Here is a 27,986-nt window from a genome sequence, read left to right as displayed (position 1 = left end):
TCACCGCTGCTGCTTGTAGACTCTGTAGCTCTGTTCATTTCTCTGTACATAAGATACTGGACTGTACTTTTCTATAACACTGGAAGAAAACAGATGTAAAGGGAACATGTGGATATATTTTTTTCCTTTTGTTTTTTGTTTTTGTTTTGATTTTGTTTTTTGAGGTTTGGTCTGGTCTGTCCTGCCTCCCTGTGTCCACTCACCCAGTGTCCCCTCACTCTGGGTTTGGTTTGTAAGTGTTTGCACAGCGAGACAAGTCATCATTTGATTATTTAAATGGATGTTAAGCTGTTGTGCCCAAAGGCATATAACATGTACAGATCAGTCTGTTTTTTCTTTGTTTTTGTTTTCTGCTTGGCTCATCTTTAAGTTTGATTTGCTGATTGTACAGAACTATTAGGGAGTTTAAAAAAATAAAAGTTATTAAAAGCATGTTTGAGGTGTTTTCCTGTCCTGTAGACTGTAGTAGTAATCTGGATGTCAGCAGTGATGCAGATATTTGTCCTGAGTTTATGTCCCGGTTCGGTCCTGGCTGTACAAAACTGATGATGTTGGAAAGTATGTGTTGTTTTACCAAGCAGTAATACTGAAGTTCCTCGCAGTTCATTGGCCGTAGCACAGTAGGGATAACACATCTGACAGCAGTGCATGTGGGTTCAAATCCCTGCCTTCTGAAACAATTGTGACACTTTGTAACATGTTTTGTATTCTTGTAAAACAAGTCCCATTAGTAACTCTAGCTGCTTAACAACAGGTAAGTGACTTTTACTTGTGTTACTAGCCGTACTAGTATTACTAAAAACTAAAAATGTTTTTGTTTCTTTTTTTCAACTTCAAGGTTCAAGGTTTCAGACCCCAGGAGATAAGGATTGTCCAGGATGTATCTTGACCCACCCACGCCCCCTGTCTGTTGGGATTGGTTCCAGCTCCAGATCACCAACACCATGAAGAATAATTGAGGTAAAACACACAAAAATTTGTGTTTGTCTACTTTTTTAGGTAAGCTAGTAAAATGAAACCCAGTGTGACATGGTCTGAGTTCAGATTTGATGCGGATAGACCTTGTGTGTTCTCAAATGATCAGAATCAGACCCAGTGACTGATAAACCTGACTGATGATAAGACGTAAAAGAGAAAACCGTGCAAGTTCTTATTTTAAAAAAAATTTAATGGTTAATATATGTACAAATATACAGTAACTTCTAAAGAAACTAAACCAGGTACAGCACGGTTTAGAAATGACTACAAAATTGTCTTTAATAGAAGAAATTAAAAAAATGACAATCACTACAAGGAGTCGAGGGAGACACGAATGTTCACCTGGTCTGATGAGCTGATCTAGACAGTTCATAAAAACAACACATGCTCAGCATCTCTATGACTGATGGCAGTGTGATGATGATGATGATGATGATGATGATGATATGAAACACATTCACACTCCGTGCTACTACTGACAGGCCCCGACTTTGCTCCGTATTGAATACATTCATTAATCAAGCACCGAACCACTGACCTCAGACATGCACCCAGAGCCAGATGTTTAGCAAAACAGTGCTCTGATTCTCATTACAAATAAATGACATTCATTACAGATAATTAATAAAATCATGAGTGGTAGATTAAATAAATCATTTCTCAAATATTTGGGGGTTTTTTTTAAAGAAAAAAAGAATGCGTTACTGAGTTACTTTTTAAAATTCAATCATAACGACACCAATGCTACAGAACACTAAACTGATAACTACATTCATTTACCGATTTTAAAGTCAAGAGTTCAAGTTTTTATTTATCGATTTAAGTGATTGATTTGAATTTATTTGAAAATAAAGAGAATTCTCTGATTTGACCTGGACTTTTCTGTGATTGATCTGATGATCACAGACATAAAATTGCACAGATGAAGTTTTATCGGCTCATCATTTGACCCTCCGTCCCAACAACCTTCTATTCACACAGGCTACGTCACTGGTTCTACGTCTCTAATCCTACGTCTCTAATCCATGCTACAGTCACATCCACAAATATCGATCAAAAGCACAGTGAAATGTAGAGGACTAAAAGCTTTTTTTTGTTTGTTTTTTTTCCTATACGTCATTTAGCCTCATCTCCAGCTTCATGTCACATCATCACCATAGCAACGCAGTCTCAATAACAGCTCAGGATGTGAACGATTTTTAAAGGTTCAACTGAAGGAAATCATCAAGTCAGAAGGAAACTCTGGGTTTGTTTTTGTTCTTCTTTCCTTCCTGTTTTATCTTGTAGGAACCATTAGCTCCCTGTAACTCCATCCTCAATAATCCTATGATTTTCTAAATGATATAATCTTAGTTTGGTGACATGCAGATGAATGAGTTACTAAACATACTCAACCAGTAGGAAACCAGAGAAGTTCTCTTTACTGAGTTGAAAGATCAGATGTGATTTTTTTTTTGTTCAAACGTACAAAAGTAAGTTAGTAATCCCTAGTCATTATTAGGTCACTAGAACTGTATGGCTTGGTTTAAGGACCGTTGTTATCTATTTTTTTGTATTTTGACAGGATGTTTCCGGCTGGACTGGTGAAAACAGACTGTAGATGGCAGTAAGGCAACACAAAAGATGCAGAGCTGCCACTGAATCCGTGTATAGAGTTGGGGAAGGCTCATTGGCGAAGACCCAGAACTGTAAGTTTGACATTTTTGACTAAAACCTTTGTAAACATTCAGCTACACAAACTTTAATTTCCATTTACAAATGTGAGTTTTGCTACTTCTTTTTGTCATAATCCTAGTGGTTAAAATCATTGGTCTTAGTTCAAATCCAAACCGTGGCACGACCAAAGCTCCACTGCTCCTGCGTGTGTGTGTATGGACGGGTGATATGCAAAGTTTTATGCATTAAAACTTTTAAACTAGCCCATGACCTTTATGGTACAAAGACTGGGCTTGTCATCAAAAGATCGCAGAACAACTAGAATCCCCTACGACTGGCTGTGGGGGGGTCGAACAAGCACCAAAACCCCCTCAATCCCCAGGATGGGTTAAATGCAGATTGACTGTACATTGAAGTTTAAAGGTCAGTTTGCAGCAACATTCTCAATAAGAGTCGGAATTGAGTGTGTCACATGTGTATTTTCTTAAAAATTAGGTAATTAACATTTGTTGTCAGCTTAAAGCTAAGATTCCAGCACTAAGGAAAGAGAAAAAAAATCTCGGGGTTTCTCTTACTGTAAAACAGGACAGTCAAAGATTTGTGGACAGGAAAGAGGAAACCATGCAGCTGAAGGCTGAGTGAACAGTGCGGTGTTTGGAATTTAACCTCTTTGTGTTCACTTCATCAAACTCCTTTAACGTATTTACCCCCATTTACAAGGACTCAAACTCATCATGGCGTATTGGTTGCAGCCACTAAGACCAACCAGCAGAGGTCAGTAGTGCAGAGACCGTCTCAGCACAGCATCTTAAACGGTCCTGAAACATTTAAGTGTGATGAATTCCTGGCATTGTATGAAGCACCGAACAGAACACAATTCAAGAGTCACTTTAACCAAACTGTGTTGACGTTTCAAATGCGCTGACGCTGGGAGTTGATGTTGAGCTGCCTCACAGTTTTGGAAACTAGATTTGAAAGGTTTAAAAAGATGATGACATCCTTTTAGTTTGTTGTTAGTGCGGCGTTTTGGCTGATGATGAAAAGACATGTGGTGTGGATGTAACCTGAGACTGTTTCTTATTCACTCTTCTTTTTCTTTGTGTGTGTGTCACCTCAGGCTGACTCTGCTCAAGCACCTATGACCAAACTCCAAACTGACTGGAGGTAATCACATCCAGACAGACTTTAACCGTGTACACACGATAATGACGTCACACTACAGTGGCAGACGCTTGACGGCCATCGTCCAACGCAAACACCGGGGTATTGATCCAGACCCCTGCTGTAGGCTGTCAGAGTGCGACAAACACTGATTTAATGATGATGACGTCAGAGCTCAGCTGAGCTGGTGCCACAATGAAAGAACTCCAATCAGTTTTAGTTCAATGTGGAAAAGAACTATTCATCTGCACTGATGATCTGTGGAGCGATAGTTCTCCACGTGTGACATCATGACCATAAATGAGTAGATACAACAAAAATGGTCTCAATATTCAGATTAAAAAAACCAAAACTGATTAAAGATGTACAATTAAAAAACAGAACAACAACATAGAGGTCTACGTAGGTACAAAGAGGAATGTGCACATGTGTATGAAAGGCCCAACCTGGGGGGCGGAGGCCGCTCAAAAACACACAGCCTGCTACTGTACATCGCTGCATATTGAGAAAAAAAAAAAAAAAACACTCAGAGATTGATCATTGATATATGCTAGTGTTCCTTTCTATTTAAAACAAATACTTGTGGTTACTGATGTTTTTTTATCTTTACATTTAAAATTATATATAAACAAAGTGTTATCATACAGAAAAGACAGAGTTAACCCGCTGCTGGGAAGGGTCCATTTCCTCGCCCTGGGAAAAAGAAAACTGGCTGCTTTTTGAGCCATCGGTTGGCTGGACTACAAACGTCTGGAGGGTCAGCAGGTTTAAGGAGAGTTTAAAAGTCGGCTCATCGTGAGGCTCACGCTGCCTTGTCCAACGTAACCCTGATAGGCACAGCATGAGAGGATCTGGGAGACAGGAAATACACAGCTGGTGTGAGGGATTTTCCCTGGACGAGTCAGAAATGCTGTTTCCTTTTGGAGCTTTACCTCTGTGCTCAGGGAGATTATTAAAACGTTAATCCCTGGGATTATCAAGTCAATGCCAACTGTCATCAGAGAAAATACTAATCAGCTACTTTGTGAGGGTTTTTTTTTTAGTTGTATTTTAGCCTTGACTGACTTGTATTAAAGGCGAACTGATTGTGTTAGTCTTAGGAACAGTTTTCCTCCCTTCTGTTGTGAGATGTGAGTTTCACTAAAACCGGTCCATTTATATGTCCCACAAGATGTTTTAATCACGATGGTGCGGTATTACTGGTCCGCAGTAATAGCTGGTCCTTGGTATAAAAAAAAGGTTGGGGACCACTGTTTAAACCAACAAACATAGCTCCTCAAGTTTACAAAATGAGATGCGTGCTGATTAGACTTTTTCCCTGCCAGATTTCTTCTGGCTTTTTTTAGTTCACTAATGCATTGATGAATGTTGTCAACATCATTTATCGTCACATAACCTCCTGTGTGATTTTTCCGTTTGTGTTCTGATCTTAGGGACACTGAGAAGCATCTTACCATGATATTGGCTCACTGTGTGGTTCATTCTCTTCCTGAGTGTTTGCTTTCCTCGGCTGACCATGTTCCTCTGGACAAGACAAAAATAAAACTTTAACAATTGCATCACTACTTAACACACAGATCATCAGGTCAAACAATAGTGAAGTACGGGGAAAATCATATTATTGTCCTAATGTGTGTGTGTGTGTGATGTGTTTCTCACCACAGGGGTTTGCCTCCACATCATCAAGGAGATTGGCTGTGGAGTTGGCTGTACCCAGTCTGGACAAGAACAAAGTTAAGTTCACGCTGATCTTATGGAGGTAGGAAAAAAAAAAAGAAATATAATGACGGAGTTATGAAGGTACCCTGCACACACAAGATCACAACGGAGCCACAAAGAACTTAAGTTCTTAACGTGTTGAAAGCAGAAATTGATATTTAAATATTTAAATGGGAGTGACACAGTAAAAATCAGTAGAAACAGTTTTGTGACTGTGAACCGGATAAAGGATACGAATGGTGCTTCAGCAGCATCCTCTTTTTTGACTTTCTCCTCTTGGTTTTTTCTGAGAATGTCCTGGCGATTTCAAACAGCTTTTTTCTTGTTGCTGCAGGAGTTGAGAAGTGATATTGAGTTGTTCAGTAGACAGAACAGTGACCTCTTACTTATGTTTTGTTTAGATTGTATACGACACTGGAGTAGTTTCAATTTTTACAACTGATGAGACCACTTTGGCTGCAGTACCACAGCTGACCAGCAAGTGATGAGGTAAACAATCTCTACTTAATCTCTAGTCACCTAACCCTAACCGCCCTCCCCGAACATGTAACTTCATTGTTATTTTCCATTTTTAATCAGCATTTTCATGGTTTATTAAGTGAATCTTCCATTTATTTTTAAACATTACAGTTTAATGTTTTAATGACACTCACATTTGCCCATGTGTTTGAGTTTGTCTCTAAACAGGGCGTCATCTGAGATGGCCTCCACTGAAGCAGGATACTGTTCTCCTGCACGCACACACACACATACACACATGGAAAAGACACAAGTTTACCACACTGTACATTCCAAATCATGTGTACTGACTACAGGGTCACAGGTGACGTATCACGGCAGATAGCAGTAGTGAGTTGATCTGAGAGCTGAGCAGAAGAAGCCTGATGAGTGATATCTACCTGTGGAATTCTCCATGCTAGATGAATGACTGGACTTTGATTTCTTTGATTCATACTTCAAGCGATCTAAAAACAGAGAGCAGATGTTATGACCACTGACGATGAACAGGATGTGATGAGCTCAGGTCTAATGCTAGGAGTTCTCCCAACGTCTAAGCCTCCACATCTATTCATCCAGAAGTGCTGACGAGGAAGAAACGGTTTTCTAGCTTTGTTGGTGTTAGTCAGTGTCAAAAATCACTGGGCTGTAAACCGTTTTTTCCACATATGTAATGTTCATGTTGACATTTGGTGACGTCAGAATATACTGACAACATTAACTGATTGATTGTCTCCTTCTCAGATATGAGACTTTTTTTTTGTAAAATGGAGTGTTTTTTTTTTTAGTTTACAAGCATAGAGAGCACTGCTCGTCTTCAATGAAAAGCTGTGACCCATAAACATTTCAGCAAACCTTCTAAAACAATGGGAGCCAGGGCTTTGACCAACACGTTCACTCCCGACTCTTCTCATACAGACAAATGGTCAGAAGTGTAAATATACATGTACTTTATATACGTCATGTTTCATGTTGAAAAACACCCTGACCAAGCTGTCTGTATGTGACAACTGGAGTGAGACGATGTCACATCATCAGCTGAGAAAAAAGACAAACACAGACTCATGGAATCAATTTTGTCCAAGTGAACCAAAGCAGGTTAATAACTAATAATGGGACATGGCAACAGCACAGAGCTATGAATAATTTCTAATCATATATAGACCTGGTTTGTTTTGAAATACAGAATGTAGCATGGTGTGTTTGTAAATTTCAACTGTATATCAAGAATTGTTTTGACATCTAGTTCCATCTGAAGAGTCTCAGGAAAACTGTTCAGACCAAATCTTTTGGTTTTTTTCCCCCCTCAGCTGTACTTTGGGCTTTCATAAGATAAGAGGAAGTCAGCCATGTTGGCTCCTTTCACTGCACTCTCACAGCCTGCTATAAATAATATGTCATTCTGGCAGAGTCAGTCTAGCAGAGCAGAGTCATATAAAATAGATTTGGTGAGTCACTGCTGTTATGAATGGGTTTTTTCGTCCAGGCTTTAGGCCAGTCATCAGGAGCATAAGAAATCTGAACAGACACTTGCTGGTCTGAGCTGCTGATCTGTTATTAGTTGTACAAACCTAATAGGAACCACATTATCTACACTGCATCATAATTAAAAAATCTCTCTTAAAGAGTGTCCTTAATGTTTAGCATTTAAACAGGGACACACTTAGATGGTAATAGCCTGGTGTTGCTGTTATTTCAGTCTCATCTTCTATTTGGGGTTTGATTACTTGCACAAAAGGAATTCCAAAAACACATGCGTTGGACTTTAGCACCAAGCATCAATTACAGCAATAACTGCACACAAATAAACAACAAGTTTCCTGAAAAGAAGGCACACAGTGGAGTTTCTTGTAAGTGTAAATATACAGACCTTGTATTTCAAGTAAGGTGGCCCAGAAAATTCTAGTCTATGAGTTTAAACCACCAAGCTAATATTATGGGGTTTTTTTTGTCTACCGCCAGATTTACGAGTCTGCCCTTTTTGTTTGTGCACTGCAGCACCATCACATGTAGAGCAGTGTGAAAACGCAAATTCCTGTGTGTGCTGCTGTCCATGCGCAGGAGACAAGTAAATCTAGAACACTGCAGCAGGACTAAAGGTCAAGAACTCCACCGGGAACCTTCGACACCAGCAAAACAGAACTCAACATCGACATGTAAATGAGAACTGTAGCCTCCCTAAAATGTAAATGCATTAGTGAGTGAAAACCGAGGTTTAATTATATACCATTCATCCACAGGCTGTGCAGCCACTGATAGTACAAGGAGACTTCCTGTGTGTGTGAGAGAGTTGAATGCACATGATACCTCTCTCTAAGGCGATGAGGAACTCGCGGTTCCGCTGCAGCTCCTTCATAAACTCTTCATTCTGAAGGAAAAGGGCAATGCGCTCATCCTCCAGGTACTGCTTCAGTTTTTTGTCTTGCTCCGTGCCCCCGCTTGTTGCAGCGCTTCCTCCTGAAGCGCCTGCAGCACCAGACCGTGAACCAGAATGGCCTGTCCACTGACTTATGGAAGAAACCGAGGAGGAGGATGAAGAAGGCTGGGAGAGACTGCTCTGTGAGCTCTACAGTTTAGGGGGAGACAGAAGACAGAATGGGTCAAGATTTATTTTTTTGTAACAAGAAAATATGACTATTTATTTTCAAGGTTGCATTTCTAAAATCTAAAAGAGAGAGAATTTTTTTAAAAATATGTCTTACCGTTGTACTACTTAACTGCTGAGGCAGAATGCGCAGAAAATCATCAGGGAGGTTTCCAAGCATTGGGGGATTCCAATTCCTGTAGCTTCTGACCTGCTGGTGACCTGGAGGTGGCTGAACTTCAAATCTATTCATGAGTAACAAAACAAATAAAGAACTTTACAGACTGTCAGCTCTGAAAAGCCCCTTTACAACAACAATGACCTGAAATTAAGAGATATAAATTTTAAAAAGTCTTTGCTAATATGAATATTTTTAATTTTTTGTTGAAATAGACGACCATGGAAAAGACCTCAACTGTTCAAAGACTCTCAAGGTAAGAATTATTTTCATAATCTTCATAAAAGGGTTTATTTGGTGTAGACAATGTGAGGTCAAAGGACTCTGAAGGACCGGGAGCCTGATGTTTCTTCAAGCACTTCACCCATGTCAAATGTACACTTATTCCAACAGTTACATTACAAATATGCCCAAATAATGCTTTTAACACTTTTACTTTAGTTGCAATTACATTCAATTCAGCCCTTTAGAAATTCCACTTTGACCGTGAACATTCATCTGAGCCCAGTGTTGATTAACAACACTAACCGTTAGATACCACAGCAGTGCCACATAATATTCAAAAGATCAGTAGGACTAATTTACAAAAAAAAAAAAATATTATGTGTTAATAGTTTACACGATTATTTCTTTTTACTTACCTGGGTGGTGGTGTTGGTGGGGCTTCTGGGTATTTTCTGTCATAAATGTGCATGTCATATGTTGGTGGAGAGTAGACTGGAGGTGGCTCCTCGTCAGAACTGTCAGGTTCTAGAGTTCGCTCTAAAATCTAAAAACAAACAGCAATATTATAAAACATTAATTTCTGAAGAACTTTGGTTATTGTGTTTGTATTTTATATTTAATTGTTTATTTGTGCAGCTATTTTCAGCAAACAATGGATTTTATTTAAACTTTTTAGACATTGTTCATCATCCATCATGCTCACTAATTCTTGCTTGGTATTTTGCAAACAGTTGTCATATATATTTGTAAAATCTCTCTTCCTGAGACTTTATAAAACACAGAATCGATCCCTAATGCTAATCAATAAAAAGAGAATTACATTGAGCTTCCATTGCCAATACTCTAGCTTATCAAGCTGCATTAGAGCCTTGAGTTTGTTTGGTACATTTGCAACCTTTAGACTGACCTCTGGCGGGATGCTGTCATCTGAATCTGAGCTGTCATCCGAGCCCTGTCCATCAATGCTCATCTGGAGGAGCTGGTCGATGGTTGCATCCACAGCTCCATTGTTGGAGCGCAGCACACACTCAATTACCTCGTAGTCCATCGAAGGAAACATAGTTTTGAAGTCCTCCATGGCCTGATTGAACTCCAGGCGCCGGACTTGCCGGTTAGGTCTACTGTTGTTGAGCTGCCCCTGTCCACTGCCACTTCCGCCCCCGCTTCCACTGTTTCTGGAGCCTCCATTGCTGTTGCTGCTGCGCCTGAACAGGCTGGTCATCCTCAGGGCAGTGCTACCTTCTGTGTTGCCAACCTAGTCAAAGGATGGCTCTACTTGTCTGTCACTTTCAGCTCCTTCAGTCTCACTTTCTTTCCGCTTTCTTGTCACAACTCAGTTTCTCATTCTTACACTTAAAAAAGTAGTCATCTGCTGGACCTCACAGAACCTGGAGTAAACCCACCAAGAGCTGCTTTTGTATTAATCAGTACTCTTTGGCATGACCGACCGTAGTATCAGGTTTCCACAGATCATAACAATCAGGTGAGATAAAAAGGCGCAGGTCCTGTCACGAGATGAAAAAAATCAGGTCAAAATTCTCCAGGGGACAGGCATAGCTGCAGTGAAGGCATCGCCATCTGCAGAAGGGAAAGATTATTCACAGTCAGAAATACAAACTAAATAAAAATAGTTTTTAATAGAGAGGCCTTATGTAAAATAATGTCATATTTGCACATTTTACAGTGAAATGAATTAGTTGAAAAAATTGTCAAAGGATCACCAGGCTTGTTGAAAGAATTTGTGTTTGAAACAAACATGGCTGCTCTCTGTTCCAACTGAGAAGAAAGCTGTTCTCCTAGTTTGTGTCAACTATAAAAAGTGCACATGGCACAACCTCATCGATGCCTGTGGGTCTGGCATTATAGTCCTAGTATGTGTAGAACTTCACATTATGTAGAGTCACCTGCAGTGACTTGGTGTTGTTTTGCTTTGATAACACATTGTTCAAGGGGGACACTCCTGTCTTTGTTTTCTGTAACGGAACTTAGTGCACGGACCACTTCACTTGTAAGGCAAAACGAACCTGGTTTTTACTTACCTGTGGGTGTGAACTCAAACAGTTGTAGTGTTTTAGTGTGTCTGTTTTCATTCTGCTATAGGGAAAAGAAAACACATCACCCTGCCTCCATATTCTATAGAGCTTGTGTTGAGCACCACGATGATGGAAAAAATAAGTTATTAACTAGGCCCCTGAGGTTGAAACCTGCCTCGGTCTAGAAAATTGGGCTGTTTTCTTATAGCAAAACGAATTGGAAAAGAAGTACAAACAATAATGAATATTATTACTATTATTATTATTAAGATCCTGTTACCATTAACATGTAAAAACACTTGCAGTATTAGTATAGTTTATAAGTATAAGTATAGTTTAGTATTTAAAGCCAGTAAAAATATTTGCAGATTACCTATTCACAGGTTTTGGTATCAAGATTTGGTACAAAGAATATGCTTGAAGGGTTTGTTCCAAGTAAGGATGAGTCATCGCTCACTGCTTTGTGTTTAACTATGCAAGTGAACTATCTGTTTTTTAAAAAAACATGTTTGCCATGTGACTAGATGCACATGTAATGTTGTGGGTGTGACTTTTTATTCACTGTATATTAATCTGCACCTAAGAAGCTAAACTATATTTAGCACAAAATCCAGGACTCAAAGAGTCCTTAGAGTCTGCCTGTGTTTCTGCGTGGGTGTATAGGTGACAGCTGCTGCTATTAAAATATACAGTGGACTTCTGCTTTAGAGTCACTGCTGGTACCTGGCTGACTGAAAGAAACCACTTGTGTCAGCTCTGGCCTGCACTTGTCTGCTTTAGTTATAACTTAAATGCTGCTTGTGCAAAAGCAAAATTGGAAATAGATTTGAATTCACAGCTTTTGAAATTCAACTCAACTGGTTACAGCACCTGTTGCCCAGTGCGGTGTGTGTTCTTCTGAGATTTTGTTCATCTCATGAGAGCACTGGAGCTGCACTGACTCACTGCCACCAACAGAACTCAGCAACCCATCACTCATTTACCTGGCTGACAGTCCGGCTGTTTCGTTGCTTGATGTCCAAGCACAGCATACCACACAATCAATGATAATAAAATGATATTCAAATATCTATTAACTATCTATTGAACTAGTACTGGAGTCATGCATGCCTGCGAGTTACAGCTAAAGTACTAGTACTTTAGAGACAGCATAGAGAAATTATCTGCATATGGGTCAGATTTGAAACAGAGTTCATAAGAAATAGCCACAAAATTAAAATCTCCACCTAACAAACAACAGTGAAGATCAGAAATCACCAACAAACCTGGCCGTAAAGCAGTATGTGCACAGAGGCCATCTGCTACGTGAAACAGGACACAGCGTCCTATGGGGCTTTCTTTGGCTCAAACTGTGTCAAAATGGGGTTTTTGTCAGGACTCTAATACTGAGGAAATACTGTATTATTGAACGTAATCACTGTTTTTACTACTATTGTCTGGAGGCTTGTGTTGTTGTGGAAGAATTAGTATATATCATCATGGCTTATGTTCCCCAAAAAAAGAGCTGTCTCACAGTTTCTACAGTGGCTGTGTCACAGTGGCCAGCAGCAGGGTGTATTTTAAGGTGAGGGTATTTTGGGAGGAACAACTGGTGATATGGGGCTGTGCCGTAACAAGGCTCTGAACTTCAGGTTGTATGGTAGTGTTTGTGTTCGTGTGTGAGTCAACCCGTTATTTTGTGGATTTACAGGTTTTTTTTGTTTATTTTTTCAATGTCAAATTCATGTGCATTCTGACCATCTATAGGTCCATTTGCACACATTTCCATAATTTAAGATCTCTTACTGCTGTTAACCATCTTTAACCTTGAAAAGCCAGATAGATTTCCTGAATTGACTAAAATTATTATTAAATGCAAGTTAAACACTTCTAATCTTAGACTCATTTTAATCATACATTTTCTTTTAATACAGCTTGTAATGATATTTGTGATGAGAGAATTTGTATTGGGCATTTTTAACAACAAAACCCTCAAAAAAGAAAAATAAATACAATAATTCTTCATGGTGCAAAAGATAAAATTACACAATTTCTTTTTCATATTTTGATAATCATGTACCATGTTTTGTAAACAGTGTCTTTTTAAAAAATAGCATATTCTTATATTTATTTATTATATATTAACACCATTAAATTAACTATAAGTCTATAAACGTATTTTAGAGCACATCCATTTTGGGGGGGGTATTCGGTAAATACTAGTAAATGCAAGTGATAGTGTACTAAAAAACAAGACATTCGTAAGTCATGTTGATCACTGTGGGTTGTTTTATGTTAATGCCTTGTTATTGTACTACAACATTTGGTAACATATTGATTACAGTATTTCTAAAATGCAACAGACTTAGACAAAGTTGCATTACTGTAAAATCCTTGAACGGTGTGGCATTACAGGCTGGGGCAAAACGTAAACATTTAGCTAATGCCAGAACATGTGTAACACTTGAACATTTTTAGGACGTTGTGGTAGTGATCTAAATACTTTCATGTTTTGACAGTCATCTAAAAAAAATTAAGAGCTCTATTAAGCACCTGTATGAGCCATTTATGTTCACCGAGACTCCTCTCTGCTTCCCACAGCAACACATAGCTGCTAACAACACGCTAACGGTGCGTCTCGGGCATTCAACGAGTCCCTTCTCCTGTTTTTGTTCAGATTTTCTATACTGCGCATTTAAAGTTTTTTTAGTTATTCCATAATTGGTGTTATTGGTTGTACTGCTTGCTATAGTGTCTAAATTAACAGTGGCTTTAAGTAAAACTATGGGTAGCGGCAGTTAGCAGCCGTAACTAATCACAACCAGATTCACACACACACACTCTCATACAAACACACACACAGGGCCTCGGTCACAGCTTACCATTAGCTCTGGACACGTATGTCACCCGTGTTCACAACGACAACACATATAATTTATTTTACCCGCTGCAGAGCAGCTAAGGACGACTGATAAAAAATAGCAGTTTTACTCGTCGACTGTGTTGCTATTCCTAAAAGTGAAGCGCAGAACTGGGCGACATGTTTTTATGTTTATGGTACCCAGCAGTTTAAATATAGAAAAGAGCTATGTTGCATTATCAAACATATTTTAAAGACTGAAATACAAATATTAACTGTGTTTACTCACTGACAGCAGCACAGAAACGACTATCAGTTGGTTCCAGTTTGGACGGGACGCACAGTCGAACAGCAGGACGGTGCTTTCTGTGATTGAAGCATCGTAACGGGAGCCAGAAGGATACGGTCTGTCCCTCCCTCACTTCCCTTATTCACCCACCCGCAGATATGCCATTAACTCATGTTGCCTTCACGTGAGGTAGGATTTACGGTTAAAAAAACACGGCAAACGTTTATTAGTTATTAGTTATTAGTTGCCGATTATGCAAATAAACATTCATATTTTATCATCTTGGATTTTCATCTGAAGAAGTGGGAGAGATGAGAAAAATAGTTTGGGGTCTACGAGGAAGGGTCTTTTATTCTAATTGTACATTTAGACATTTACATTACATTAGATTTTCGTTATATTTATTTTGCTTAGCGACGATTTGGGGGATCATTCGGATTTAATTGTATTATTTTATTATGGATTTGTATATCTTTGTAGTGTTTTCGTGATACAGTTTGCACATAAACATAGTACACCTCTTAGCTCTGGTTACACGAATGGATAGTAGCATCTTCTGAGATGCAGTGACCGGAAGCGCCATGTTCTCCACAATACATGGCACATTTGAACATGATACAGTATTATGAAGTTACGGCAATTGGAAACTATTAAAAATTGAAAATTGATCAGACATAATATTGTTTTGGTAGTCCTGATATATCAGTTATCATATAGTAGGTTTTTTTAATGAAGAGTGACATCATTGGAAGGTTTTAACACCCGTGTAAATGAAAAAACAAACACATTTTATATATTTGTATACATTTTGTATATTTCTGCTAAAATGTTTGACCTTAATCTCTCTTTTTTATGCACTACATTCATAAACCACACGAGGGAGCTCGTTGACTATTCCCTGCTTCAATGACATATCATGTCATATTATGCCTTATCGATTAACAAATACACGTTCCTACAACATTATTAAGGAGATGAGCTTTCACATAAAACAATTATCTATACAACTGAAAGATACGTTATGAAGTTTTAAAATAGAAATGACATCAACTGAAGATAAAGAAGGCCATATATGTGTTATACACGTGAGTGAGGATGAGGGAGTGCAATGAGAATGACCCGTGACCTAATTGGACTAATGCAGGCCAGTGGAAAAACATACAAAGAGCGGTCTGTATATTTAGAGCATTGTTTACTTAAGAGAAAACAGACTCTGTACTGAGTAAAAGCTGCACACTATTTTTCTCTGCAATATGAAAAGTAGTACACTAGCACATTTGTGACAACAGTGCGTGATATTTTTCAGCTCTTGTCTTTGGGACATCACATTAAGTTGTATATTATAGATATAATAATATATAATATATTGTAAAAAAAAATGCATCCGCTATTATGGCCATTGCTGTCTGTGGGAGACCAGTGACACAAAAACAGAAATACATCTGTAATATATATATATATAATTCATTGAAAAAATACATATTTTCCACCAGGTGATCTAATACAAAGCTTTAACAAATAGCTAAATTTTACCTTGACATGTTTAAAGTAGAGATGTTTACATGGTTTTCCTTGTCAGGCGCACTAGCAGATTTTAGATGAATACAAAAATAAATTACTAAACGATCACATGGGGAGGCGTGTCGTTGCCTCCATGACAACGCTGTGATGACGATCGTGATGACGTGTTGTTAAAATCCGCCTACTATATATTGTTGCTCTGTCCTTTCGAAACACACAAGATAACATTTTTTGTCTCAGAGAGTTTATTAAACGTACACAACAGCATACATTATTCATACTGGGTGTTTAGTGAAACCGACATCACATAAAAACAGAAACAGACAAGAAGTGAGAAGGAATAAGGGGGATTATTAAAGGTCTAACCACCATCCGGGACTGCAAGGTCGGCGGAGGAATTCTAAGGACTTGTAGGCACAGAAGTGAAGAGGCATCGTCACAGTCCCAATCCGCGTCGATTCAGTCAGCAATACATTTCTGTTCCTTGATAGACGCGGTCGGATTTTTTCTCCTTGGTCTGTTCATTTACTTAGATGGCAAGCTTTCCAGACTGTATAAACGAAAATGAAATAGGTAAGTAGAAATGTCTATTTAGAGCGTTGTATTTCGAATAAGGTGGGGGGTATTTCGGTATTTTTCAGAGCGGATACACAATGTATCTGCTCTAACGTGTTAGCGTTAGCCGCTAAATTCAATTGTAACCTGAAACCTTAAATTTGGAAGATAAAAACAGTGCGGGAAATTAGTTAAAACAACGGCTATGCGATAAGTTATAGTAAATAACAGTTATTCCCTGTGTAGCCTCACTGGGACTATAAAAGCTAGTCAAGCTAACTTCGAGATGCCGTTTTTTCTGCGTTGTTATGTTTGACCATTGCGTGGTACCACTGTTAGTTTATGGGTTGTGATGTGTTCAGAAAAGCAAAGCATCATAAATACCGATTTAAACTAAAGTATATGTTTTTTAAAGTCCATTACTCAAGTCAGTCAAGCCCCCCCCACATTATTCTCTCTTTTTACACACACACACACACACGGAAGCAGCTCCAGCAGCCCCGCCTCACGTACGTGCACGTTCACACGCTTAACATTGTGTTGTTGCAAGCCGTGTAACTGTATCTCTTCCGTTTTCCATTCAGCACTACCCGTTACTCATTTGCAATATGTTGACTGTATTCGATTCAGATCTGCAAAGTCGCAATATTTTGCAAACTTTCCGCGTGTAAACCGTTGTACACGATGCTGTAATTACACAGGCCGGTCTAGGTTGTTGCTATTTCGTAAAAACAAATTCCCCATCTCAATCTTTTCATATTCGACTGGAAGATGATTTTTCAAGATGGCAATTACTCAAAACAGACAGTTAGAAAACCATTTTGCAGTGTGTTTTAAATTCATAAATTACAAAACGTTGGTAACTGTATTGAAATCTCTCTGAATTTTATGTGGAACGGTTGTTGTTGTTTTCATCATAAGGTGCCTACTTCCCCACCCACTCTTCCATAGCTGTGATTGGTGCCTGCTTTACAGTGGAAAAAAAGGTTCAGCATGACTGGAATTCCTTAGGCTTTGCCTTGAATGAGTTTATGGGTTGTAAACTTATAAAACTTAATCCCCATCATGAGGCACTAAAGTAACACTGTTGTTGTTTTTCCAGATAAGGCTAAGTTCATTGGTGAACTCCTGGTGCCTGCTGCTCCCTTCGACCAGAAGTCTGGGCGCGAGGCGTGGACAGTAGCCTTCGCACCGAATGGTTCCTATATTGCTTGGTCTCAAGGACGCCGCATTGTTAGGCTCATTCCCTGGACAAAATGCCTAAAGAACTTGTAAGTATTGCATTAGATTTTCTGGTGAATTAGTCTGCCTGCAGCCATATTACACATGTTGTAATAGTTTTTATAGGTATAGTTTTTTGTAGCTTGCATTTGTAAATCCTTTGTTTTATGATTTAATGTGAGATCTTAGATCAAAAAAAGGGGGAGTGGCCACCAGGTACCATTCTTTGGTTGTCTTTGTCAAATGTAATTTCCTGTCTAGCTCACCTAATATTTAACTCCATAAGATGAAGCCTTGGGCCGTTCCACATTGCCAAACGTCTTGCAGTTAAAACACAAAGGAAAACCATAATTCTGGTTCTATAATCTATACTCTCTTGTCAGTAGGCTCAGACTCCATCTATTTTCTGGCATTCTTTTTTTAGGTTTTTTAATCAATGGTAGCTAATGGATTTCATTTTTTAAAATTTTTTTTATTGATTACATGTAAATAATATTAAAACTTGGTTTTTACAAGCCGAGATAGTGTTATTATCTAAAAGAAGAAAATGCTAGTGGTCGTGAACACAGTCTTTTTTTTATTTAAAAAGAGGCAAAACTAGCAATCTAGTCTCAACAACCAGTTGAAAAACAAGTGCCAACAGTGTAAATTTAACTCAGATAATTTAAATCATGAGGTTGATCTCTAACTTAAATAATCTGCATCGTCAGGTTTCCTCTACCAGATATTATTGAGGAAATGTAAGCTTGTCAGTTCTGTTTATGGTTTCGGTCTCGTGGTTTTCTTATGATTTCCTTCCCCCTCATTCTCTGTATGTTGTGGCAAGTCAATTGTATCTATATAGCCTAGATTCACAAATCACATTTGTCTCATTGGACTTCACAGTTATAGATGAGGGTTGAAATTAAACTAAAAATATCTATCTTAAACCCATTTAACAGGGGGAAAAGGTGGTTGAAATTCAACTTAAACCCATTTAACAGGGGGAAAAGGAAGAGAAGGTGTTACAGTTCATCTTTCTATTGTGTTTAAATTGAAAATACACACTAAAGCAGGATAAAGTTACACATTGAGTAGGCAACTTAATTTTGCGACAATTGTTTACCCATGTCAGAGAAATGCCTTGCACTCTATAATTTTATTGTGGAAAGTTTGATTGTGAAACACATTCAAAATTTGCAGCTGCACTCAGCCTCAAGCACAGTAAGCAGCCAAACACACTAAGATGCAGATGTATCAGCAAAATCATGTAGCAGATTATTAAAATAAATGTTCTCATAGTTTACATTTTTACACAACCCTCCAGTATTTGGTCTGTGTTTAGCTCACTCTGGGTCAAGTTGAAACACTCTTTACCTCTATTCCTGTTCATACAAATTCTGTCTCTGTGAGACGTAGGGAGCTAGTGTGATGCAACCTGATATTTTCCTAGGCCTCCCCACCGTCTCCTCCTGCGAGCTGTTATTGGTTGCAGGATTCACACCCACATTTGCTACCTAAAAACAACTCCATGTAGTTGGGCTTTTACATCAGTTTTACAGCAATTGTTCTTGTGTAGTTGATGTTGAGCATGTCACATGTCAAAACATTGACATGATTTAGGTTAGACAATGTAAAAAAAGTTGCTGCTGTGAACTAACTTCTTGGCTGTGAAGTTACTTGATCAGCTACAATGCTACTGATAAAAAGTACAATGCTGTTTATGCACGTAGAAGTTTCCAGTAGTTAATGTGGCCATAATCCTGCCCTTTGCAAGTTCCACGAACACGTGGCCTGATTTTATCTGCTCCCTTTCTGCTTAACAGACTCTCTTTTCCAGTCAATCAGACCTTGTGACTGCTATCAATATTATCTTGAGAAAAACAGCTTATTGTTCCTGAAATGAGTGAGCAGGTTAAATTCTCAGAAGAAACAAAAACTGCAGTATGGTTTTTTTTCCCTTATCATCTTTGTATTCATGTGTCTGACTATGTCAGAGTCTAATGACAGCACCGTGCTATTGTGGTTGTGCCTGGCTGCGTAGTCGACCTTAAATAATATTTTCTCTATGTCCTTTCTCTTTTTTTTTCTTTTTGAACCCTTGTGGCTGCAGTTCTGTGGGTCATTGCGGTGTGGGTACCAATGCCTCAAGCCCCCGTCGTCTGTCCCGTCAAAACAGCGACAGCGGCCAGGTGATCCCGGTCTCAGGAGAGCCATTGGAGCACACCATCGACTGTGGGGACCTTGTCTGGGGCATGGCTTTCGGTTCCTCCGTACCAGAGAAGCAGAGTCGCTGCGTTAACATCGAGTGGCACCGATTCAAGTTTGGCCAAGACCAGCTGCTACTGGCAACAGGCCTCAATAATGGCCGCATCAAAATCTGGGATGTTTACACTGGTGAGGCAGCATTGTTGATAATTAGGGAGCAGATGAATTATGGGGTTAGGATCAGAATAATGTTATTTGCACATTATCTTTCATTTCACCCTTTCTCTTAAAGGTGTTTTTTTTGGAATGACAATGATAACTAGAAATGTCATACTTTTGCTATGTTGAGGTTTAAGCACCACAGATGTTCTTAATAAATACTGTTTGGTGTAACCCCTTGCAGGTAAACTATTGCTGAACCTAATGGACCACACAGAAGCAGTTCGAGACTTGACCTTTGCCCCCGACGGCAGCCTTATGTTAGTCTCTGCATCCAGGGATAAGACCCTGCGAGTGTGGGACCTCAAAGATGATGGTATGTAGATTGTATTTGCTCTGTGGAGTTCTACATGTGGAGTTCTATATTTCAATAGAACTGATGCATAGAAATAATATTATGACCTACTTTTCATTCTTTGATAACACTGAATGTAACAAAGGCCATGTGACTAACCCACATATGCCTTCATGTCACTGCAGTACAGTTTCCATGCTAGTCTTTAAGCCCCAGAAGTGCAATTATGTTTTTGTCTTTAACTTAGCTCTAGGTAACTTGCTGGTCTTTCTTTCTGTTTTGTTAAATGTATCTGCTTCTAAACAACACTAGAAGTTGTCTAGTTGTCTTCTCTTTTGTGTTTTTAAGACACATTTAACTGAATTTTGCATCGTTGGTTATCAATCCTGTAGGCAACATGGTGAAGGTGTTACGGGGGCATCCAAGCTGGGTGTACTGCAGTGCTTTCACCCCTGACTCCTCTGTCTTGTGCTCTGTTGGTGCTGGAAAAGCGGTACGTACACGAGTTCCTCTTCTCTTGTTTCAATGGGTTTGTTAGCTAATCTGTGTGTATTTGCCTCTGAGAAGTTATGCTTGAGCAACCTACAGAGTAATACACTCCCCATCTGCACTGTCCTCCCATTTCCACCTTAGAACAAACTGCTTGGTGTGTTTATAAGTTGAGCTGCCTGCATCAAGATTATGTGTGGTTTTGTTTGTTATAAAAAAAGTTACTTTTTGGTATTTATCAATATACATGCAGAGCAGACCACTGTTGGAACTATTGTTATATCAAACATGTACTTTAAGTTAACCTGTGTCAATAGCCCTTAAGGTGAATAAATATTCCTGGCTGTTGTTTTAATAGGCTGACCAACATTTCTACATTGATCTGAACAGTGTAGTAATAGTAGACGTGGTGGTGGCATTATTAGGCTGTGTGTGTCCCTACAGTGTGTGTCTTGCTCTCCCTGTCACAGGTGGGGGCAAAGCTCAATGTGTGATTGGTTTTGAAAGGAGCGCCGCGCTGACATTTTGAGCAGCCGGTGTAAACCGGGGATGCACAGTGCGCAATGCCCAAAGGCCTGGCCAGGGTCAGCCTGGCACCTGACCAGCAAGGTCAATCTGTACGTAGGTGCTGCTCCGTGTCTGTCTCACTCTGCTGTCGCAGTTCCTTTTGTTTATTCAGTTGATTTCAGTATAAAGCTCTACACTTTAACTGATAGTTTAAAGACCCCTTCCAACATCACAACTCCTCCATCCCATCCTCACATAGAGCTGACTGGCTTACACACCAGAACTACCTTCATAACAAGGATACCTGTTACTGTCATTCACACTATCTCTTTGCTGAACATTTGAACATATCGGCAGCCAGCCATAACCAGTTTAATAACCAGCTAACTCGTCTCTCTGTAAGGCAACACTCGCATCTTTATTGTTTGCCTAAATGTGGGCTGGAGGTGTCAAACATGACAATTTTAGGTTATAGTTATTAGGGATACAGTTATGCTAAAAAAGTACATTTTCAGGTACTACCAATTACTTCTGTAGGACCAAATTTGTAGAAAACAAACATGGAAGTATGTGGAAACCTAATACTTCTGTTTTCATAAGAAATGCACAACAGCAACAGAGCTACAAAAGTTGGTTATATTTTATCCAAACCTCTCTTTTGATGCACATGTAGTTAAAAATTACAGCAAAAACATGAATATTTTAAATATTTAATTTGTTTTGCTAAGACTATATTAACTCCACTAAAATAATAACTAGACGTCTGAGTACAGTTGACTATAGAAGACTTGTGGCTTATCGTGCACTTTATACACACAGTTTACAAAAAGGCTCTGTTGCTTTAAGATATATTTATTACACAATATACACATTTTAACTCTTTAATGGTGTGTGTGTGTGTGTGTGGTATCACAAACAGTAGCTGTCTGATCATTGTTCATTGAAAAGAAAAGAATCAGCTCTATTAAAGCAAATAGAACCTAGATGACCTCTTGTCTGTATGTGAGTGTGTGTGTGGGTAGTTTTTTGTGTGTATGTGTCTGTATTCATATGTACTTTGCCAGAGGCTTCAACCCTTTGGCCATAAAATATTCTTTTCTCTTGCAGTATCTGTCTCTCTCCATAGGCTTCTGCTGGAGGTGCGAGCCTCTTGTAAACACACTGAACTAAAACTCTGAAAGGAGAAACCAGTGGAGTAAAATTATGTCACCTTAAGTTACTTGTTTTATTGCTTGTTTTATTTTCTCTTTTTCCAGACTATTTTTTAAAAATAGTACTATATGTAGTAACGTTAAAAGATGAATAGTAGTTTGTTAGTTTTGTACATATAATCATTAATTGTAATTGCTAGTGTATGTTTAAAAAAAGGTGCATTTTGACATAGCCTTGCTGCTTGTGTAGCATGTGCTCTTGTATGTTTGCCTTATTTTAAAGTTACAAAGCTTAACCATGACACTAAGCGTAACATGACAGTGTATTGAATTTTTCTTACTTATTTACAATTCTAACTGCTGTGTGTGCAGACAGTGAATGTGTCAGTACATGTCATGGTGTCACAACCAGAGCTATAACAGCCCCCTCTTTACATTGCAGGTGTTCCTGTGGAACATGGATGAGTACAAGTTGATCAGGAAGCTGGAGGGACACCACAATGATGTGGTGTCTTGTGAGTTTTCACCAGATGGGGCACTTTTAGCCACCGCCTCTTATGACACCAGGGTCATTGTCTGGGACCACCAAAAGGCCACAATCCTGCTGGAACTTGGGTAAGGACACACGCAGCTGGCTGCTCTGATATTCAGCTTTTTTTTTTCTACACATCATTTATTGTACATGACTCACTTTCTCAAGCCCTAACCACGGTTGAAATGTTTTTTTCTCCACTTTAAGATCCTGTTATTGATCTCTTCTCATTCTGATGTTTTGTTAGACATCTTTTTCCTCCTCCATCACCCATATTTGCTGGAGGCTCAAACGACCGCTGGGTCCGCAGTGTGAGCTTCTGCCCAGATGGACGCCACATTGCCAGCATTACAGATGACAAGTAAGATGCACCATGATTTCTCATGATTGTCAGTATGCCTTCTGTTTCCTTCGGTTTATTTAACCTATGTATTCTGTGCTTAATGTTCTTCACGTCAGATTCCCAGGAAGTTGCTCCAACTGAGACTTAAGTTTTCTTTGTGTAGAATTGTTTGATCGTTTTGTTCTATAGTTATAGTTGAACCACAATCTGTAAAAGAAACCTTATGGTCATGGTTAAATAAGACCCTTCTTCTAATATATCTCCTCTGATATTGAAAAGACAAGACTCAGCAGTGAAGTGTTACAGTTTGTCCTTTTTTAATGTCCTGCTGTGAGTCATGAGTCTTTTTAGGGACTTTAGAGAGTGTGTCAGCAATGTGTGAATGGGTCACATGTTTGTCACAGTATAGCTATTAATCACATTGGCTGACCAAACGCTGAACTGCTGCTGCAAATTCGTTGATACAAGAGTCTTTTTTAAGGTAATGCAGCAATAATTTGAGTGAATAACATTGGGGGGTTTTTTCTTCCCAAAAAGTTGACGTAATCATCACAGATGTTTTTTTTTTTTTTTTTTCAAAGACGGATACGAAAGACAGTCACAAACATCAAGCTTTAAAAAAACAATCTGACTTTCTGTAAACTGAACTGACACGCTTTCATTCTCTCCTCTTTTTAATGTTCTGAGTTGGTCTGCTCTGTGTCTGTTCTCAGGTTGGTCCGTTTCTGGAGCATTGAGGAGAGGGCCCCTCAGGCCATCGCTCCTCTCACAAATGGTCTCAGCTGTGCCTTCTCCCCAGATGGAAGTGTCCTTTCTGCAGGGTAAGAACACAAACATGTTAAGATACACCCTAACCTGAACACACGTTTAGTACTATGTTCTTTTGTATGAAGAAGGAGAAACAGGTATTTGTGTTTTATGGGTTGCTTATTTGCAAAGCCGTCATAGCTGGTTTAGTTGCGAGTGAATTTAAAATAATTTATAACAGTGTCATCTTGAGGCTTTTCTTTTTAATTGATAATGCTAATTTGTGTAAAATGATTGGCAAGTAAATAATCACCCAAAATGTAATGAACTGCAAAATTAAGCTTCAATTTTTTGCCAAAGGGGGAAAAAAATGCTGTCTCTAGTCTGGTCTGGTTTGTGTCAGATTTAACATAATGAAAAGCTTTATACAAGGTCAGAAGCTACAAGAGCAGCAGAAGTCATCTGAACATGTTATGAAACAGCTGCAGGGTTGTGTTTAGGGTGTGCAGAGAGTACAGTGTCATCTAACACCATGACACACTGTTCACTATGTACACATCCAGGTTACAAAAGAGCAGCGCACGTCTGTGGGAAGCTGTTTGACGACACACTTGACATACCTACCTTGAACCTAAACATGTCCAGAGAGTGACTGGAAAAAATAAAATAACTTCAGAGATGGAAAATAAAACTGTAAACATGTTTACATGAGCAAGTGCAGTGTTGAAACTGTAGAGTATCAATCACCCGCTCAATAGAAAAAAAATATAGAAAATAGAAAATTGTTGATATGTTTATTAAAAAACCTAATACAAGGATTTTAAAATAAAATGTACTTTTAAAGGAGAAAGGATCAATACATTTTGAAGAAGAAAAAAACCTTTAGTATCTCTTTACAAAATATCGAAACACCCTATTACAAATGTAATTCTATATTCTGTGTTCCAGGACTCGTGATGGTAGCCTGCACTTCTGGGAGTGTCCTCGTAGCATTGCCAGCCTGCAGCACCTTTGCAGGATGTCCTTTCGCCGGGTGACAACCACCCAGCAAGTAGAGGCACTGGCCATTCCTAAACCGCTGTGTGACTATCTAAAATACAAAATTGTCTAAACTTTTCCATACAGTAACTCCGCACCACCCTCAGCACTTAGCAGTTGGTTACACATGCTGCAGCAGCAATAACCTGAAAGAAAACAAGTTCACAACAAAACTGTGAGACATGGATGTGGTAAGTGAATGAAAGTATTCTGAAAACCCGGGAAATGTCCTCATCTCAAAACACCACCACACCATCTTCCTGCAGTTTATGGTCATATTTAAAAATAAAAAACATTTTCTAAATGATGTTAACACATGATAGCTAAGGTCATGGAACCGTCTGCACTTGTAATGTCCACTAAATCATAGTGGACCTTACATGGCTGTGAGTGTTGAGCTTCCCTTCTAACTGGTTGCCGTTTCTTCAATCACTGAGTATAATAAACACTGCTATACCCACATCTATTCTAAAACAGCAGTTGCACTTGAAGTGTGGAGTTCAGCACCGCTGTTTGCCTTCAGTTCAGGGTTAACTGTTGGCAGGAGGGTGAGCTTTGGTGAGAGAATAAGTGGACTTCAGGAGTTTGAAGACAACCACATATTCTTGGATGACTCATGCTGTAAATATTATGTACATCTAGTGTTTAAACCCTTGTCATACAGTATTTATAACATTACCATTGCAGATCTCCACTTCAGCTGTTACTCATTCCAGTTTTTAGTCTGAGTAAACATGGCACTTACATTTAAAAGGCACTAAAACCTATTTATATGGGAAGAGTCACTATCACAGCCAACAAATCTTCCAGTATTAATCAGTTATCAAAGTATAATCCAGTTTACCAGTAACATCAGCAGAAGGTTAACCAAATACCAAAGGTCCCTGAAATTCGATCGCCATCAGATGGTAACAATGAAAAGTCTTTTTTTTTTTTTTTGTTCTTTTGTTTTTTTAACACAAACATCATCTAAAGTTGTCTTTACCTTCTGATGAAGCTCACCGACAGTCCACCAAAAACATGGCAATAGTATGCTTGAAATTTTAGTTTTTCCTTGTTGGGTGGTAGTTAAAGTCAACTAACCGAGGTCTTTGGGTAATTTCATGCATGGTTGTATTTGTAAAAACAAACTTTATACAAATTTTATGTATGTATATATAAATATATGATATTGTCATGTCTATGTATCTGTCACCTTTTTACTTTATATTGTCATTTATATTCATTATATGTCAAATATTTGTTGTTTTTTTTTTTTTCCTCTTTTAAATGTGAAAATATCTGCATTGCTATGTCTCATTGTCCACCAGGGCTTCGTTACATTTGTGTGGGACACAGACTGGCAGCGTCGCTGTAGTGTATTCACATATTATTATAGATATTGGTATACACACACACACACACCAATCAGTCAGTCACATCTTGTGCTGGGTTAATGCCTTTAGATTCACTGAAATATATGCACACAATCACTTGCAGATACTTTTTGCTATTTGTGAGTTGCAGCATTATCATTTAGAAAAGTAGTTGGTTGTGTGTGTGTGTGTGTGTGAAGAAGGTAAAGTGTGTGCTAATCTTTGTCTTCTGTTTCTGTGGGAATGTGTACACAAAGCTGCTGTCAATCATTCTTTGCAATTGGTCCTGACAGCAACTGCTAAACCCAAAGGTTTTCATCTCTGAGGTTGTGTAAATACAAATGGGCAGGTATGTTTGCATTTCTTTTCTGAGATACAGAATTTCTTCTGAACAGGCTGAAGTGTTAGATCTGCAAAAACAATATGGGGTTATGTTGCTGAAACCATTGTTATGAGAAAAACAGTTCTGCCTCAGTGACATGCAGTATGACAGTGAATACTTTTGTATGAATGTATGTACTTACTGGATTTTTTATTTTGTTCTGGGTGTGTAGGTTCAATAAAGATTTTTTTTAATAAATGCAGCACATTTATTAAAAAATATCTTTATGAATTATATTCATAAAAATCAGTACTTATTTTAAAGCAATTTAGTGCAATTTTATTCATTTTTAGAAACATTTTATTTTTGAAACATTTTTCAAAAAAGTATTAGTATGGTGTTATGCTTGTGATCAAGAGTTAATGTTCCAAAAAAGTATTTTTCCCCCTCGGTTTTAATCATTGAAACATGTTTTCTAAAAACCTTTCAAAAATCGTTTTTGAAAAACAAAGATTTAGGATGTAGGAAAGATCCATTTTGGAATTTTCTTTTTTTTAATTCTCATCAAAATGTTTTGGCCAAAAAATTCCTACACTTTTTTTCTAAAAATTGTTCAAAAAAAGTAGTTTTCCCAAAATGTTTCTTCGAAAACAATCTTTTGTTTTTTCAAGAAAAATTAATTTTCTTCCAAAAAAATTTGATTTTTTAAAAAAGCTTTATTTTCATGAGAAACATGCAGAAAAGGTAAATTTTAGAAAAAAAAACATTTCATCAAAATGTTTTCACCTCTGACCAAAAATTAAAATTATTTTTTTCTAAAAACCCATCAAAATTTTTTTTTTCAATTTTGTTTTAAAAAATGCTTTATTTTGATGAAAAACATGCAATAATTTGAAACTAATTTAATCAATTTTCTAGCAGAAAAAATCTTGAAAAAATACTTCTTTAAAATTTTTTAGCATCTCTTTTGCCAAACAATTGCTACATTTTTTTTCTATTTTTATAAAATTTTCAAGAACAATTTGTTTTTTCTAAAAACTTCAAATTGTTATCTACAAAATTAAAAAAATTAAAGAAATGTCTAAATAAAATTTCTTTAGAGTTCTAAACACAATATTCACTTGGCAGCATGTTTTAGGACATAATCTTGCATTTCTTTCAGAAAATTTTTAGAAAAAAAATTTTTCTTAAAATTTTTTCAGAATTTTTTGAAACTAAAAAAAAATTTTTTTTCTTTTTTATGGATTTTTCTTTGTCTTGGTCTTTGGATTTCTTCTTGGTATTGGTCTTTGATCTTGGTCTTGGTCGTATACAATATTTTTGGAGTTTTTAGAAAAAAAAAAA

At 38.1% G+C, this 27,986-nt stretch overlaps 2 protein-coding genes across 4 annotated transcripts; one reads left to right on the top strand and one right to left on the bottom strand.

The window, feature by feature from the left end:
• Positions 1-1,653: 1,653 nt before the first annotated feature.
• cuedc1b (CUE domain containing 1b) lies at positions 1,654-15,713 on the bottom strand. 3 transcript variants are annotated; one of them, XM_025055076.1, is made up of 11 exons: positions 15,694-15,713; positions 9,907-10,577; positions 9,416-9,543; positions 8,715-8,841; positions 8,320-8,578; positions 6,414-6,479; positions 6,168-6,245; positions 5,749-5,842; positions 5,455-5,513; positions 5,250-5,319; positions 1,654-4,646 (listed from the first exon to the last, which is right to left on the bottom strand). In XM_025055076.1, coding segments are annotated over exons 2-11 (1,197 nt in total). In that variant the 5' UTR covers positions 10,222-10,577; positions 15,694-15,713; the 3' UTR covers positions 1,654-4,645. The 3 variants fall into 3 exon arrangements, with proteins under 3 accessions (XP_024910844.1, XP_008306939.1, XP_024910843.1); XM_008308717.3 differs by lacking the exon at positions 15,694-15,713 and adding an exon at positions 14,161-14,315; XM_025055075.1 differs by lacking the exon at positions 15,694-15,713 and adding an exon at positions 14,165-14,302.
• A 178-nt stretch (positions 15,714-15,891) lies between these two features.
• wsb1 (WD repeat and SOCS box containing 1) lies at positions 15,892-26,969 on the top strand. The gene is made up of 9 exons (XM_008308718.3): positions 15,892-16,254; positions 17,339-17,507; positions 19,550-19,833; positions 20,048-20,179; positions 20,551-20,651; positions 22,748-22,920; positions 23,085-23,198; positions 23,894-24,001; positions 24,876-26,969. Exons 1-9 carry the CDS (start codon positions 16,215-16,217, stop codon positions 25,036-25,038), a joined length of 1,284 nt encoding a protein of 427 aa, XP_008306940.1. The 5' UTR covers positions 15,892-16,214; the 3' UTR covers positions 25,039-26,969.
• Positions 26,970-27,986: the final 1,017 nt, after the last annotated feature.

Source organism: Cynoglossus semilaevis, chromosome 4 (assembly GCF_000523025.1).
Source record: "Cynoglossus semilaevis isolate Cse_v1.0 chromosome 4, Cse_v1.0, whole genome shotgun sequence".
NCBI lineage: Eukaryota > Metazoa > Chordata > Actinopteri > Pleuronectiformes > Cynoglossidae > Cynoglossus > Cynoglossus semilaevis.
The sequence above is the reverse complement of the archived record's forward strand: the minus strand, read 5'-3'. Positions and strand labels throughout refer to the sequence as shown.

Coding starts and splice junctions, on each gene's coding strand:
- cuedc1b (XM_025055076.1), bottom strand. CDS start 10,221: ATGACCAGCCTGTTCAGGCGCAGCAGCAACAGCAATGGAGGCTCCAGA. Junction 8,579..8,714: donor AGCAGTTAAGTAGTACAACG/GTAAGACATATT, acceptor CCTAAACTGTAG/AGCTCACAGAGCAGTCTCTC. Junction 5,514..5,748: donor ATGCTGCTGAAGCACCATTC/GTATCCTTTATC, acceptor GTTCTTGTCCAG/ACTGGGTACAGCCAACTCCA.
- wsb1 (XM_008308718.3), top strand. CDS start 16,215: ATGGCAAGCTTTCCAGACTGTATAAACGAAAATGAAATAG. Junction 20,180..20,550: donor GTGGGACCTCAAAGATGATG/GTATGTAGATTG, acceptor TCAATCCTGTAG/GCAACATGGTGAAGGTGTTA. Junction 22,921..23,084: donor ACAATCCTGCTGGAACTTGG/GTAAGGACACAC, acceptor ATGTTTTGTTAG/ACATCTTTTTCCTCCTCCAT.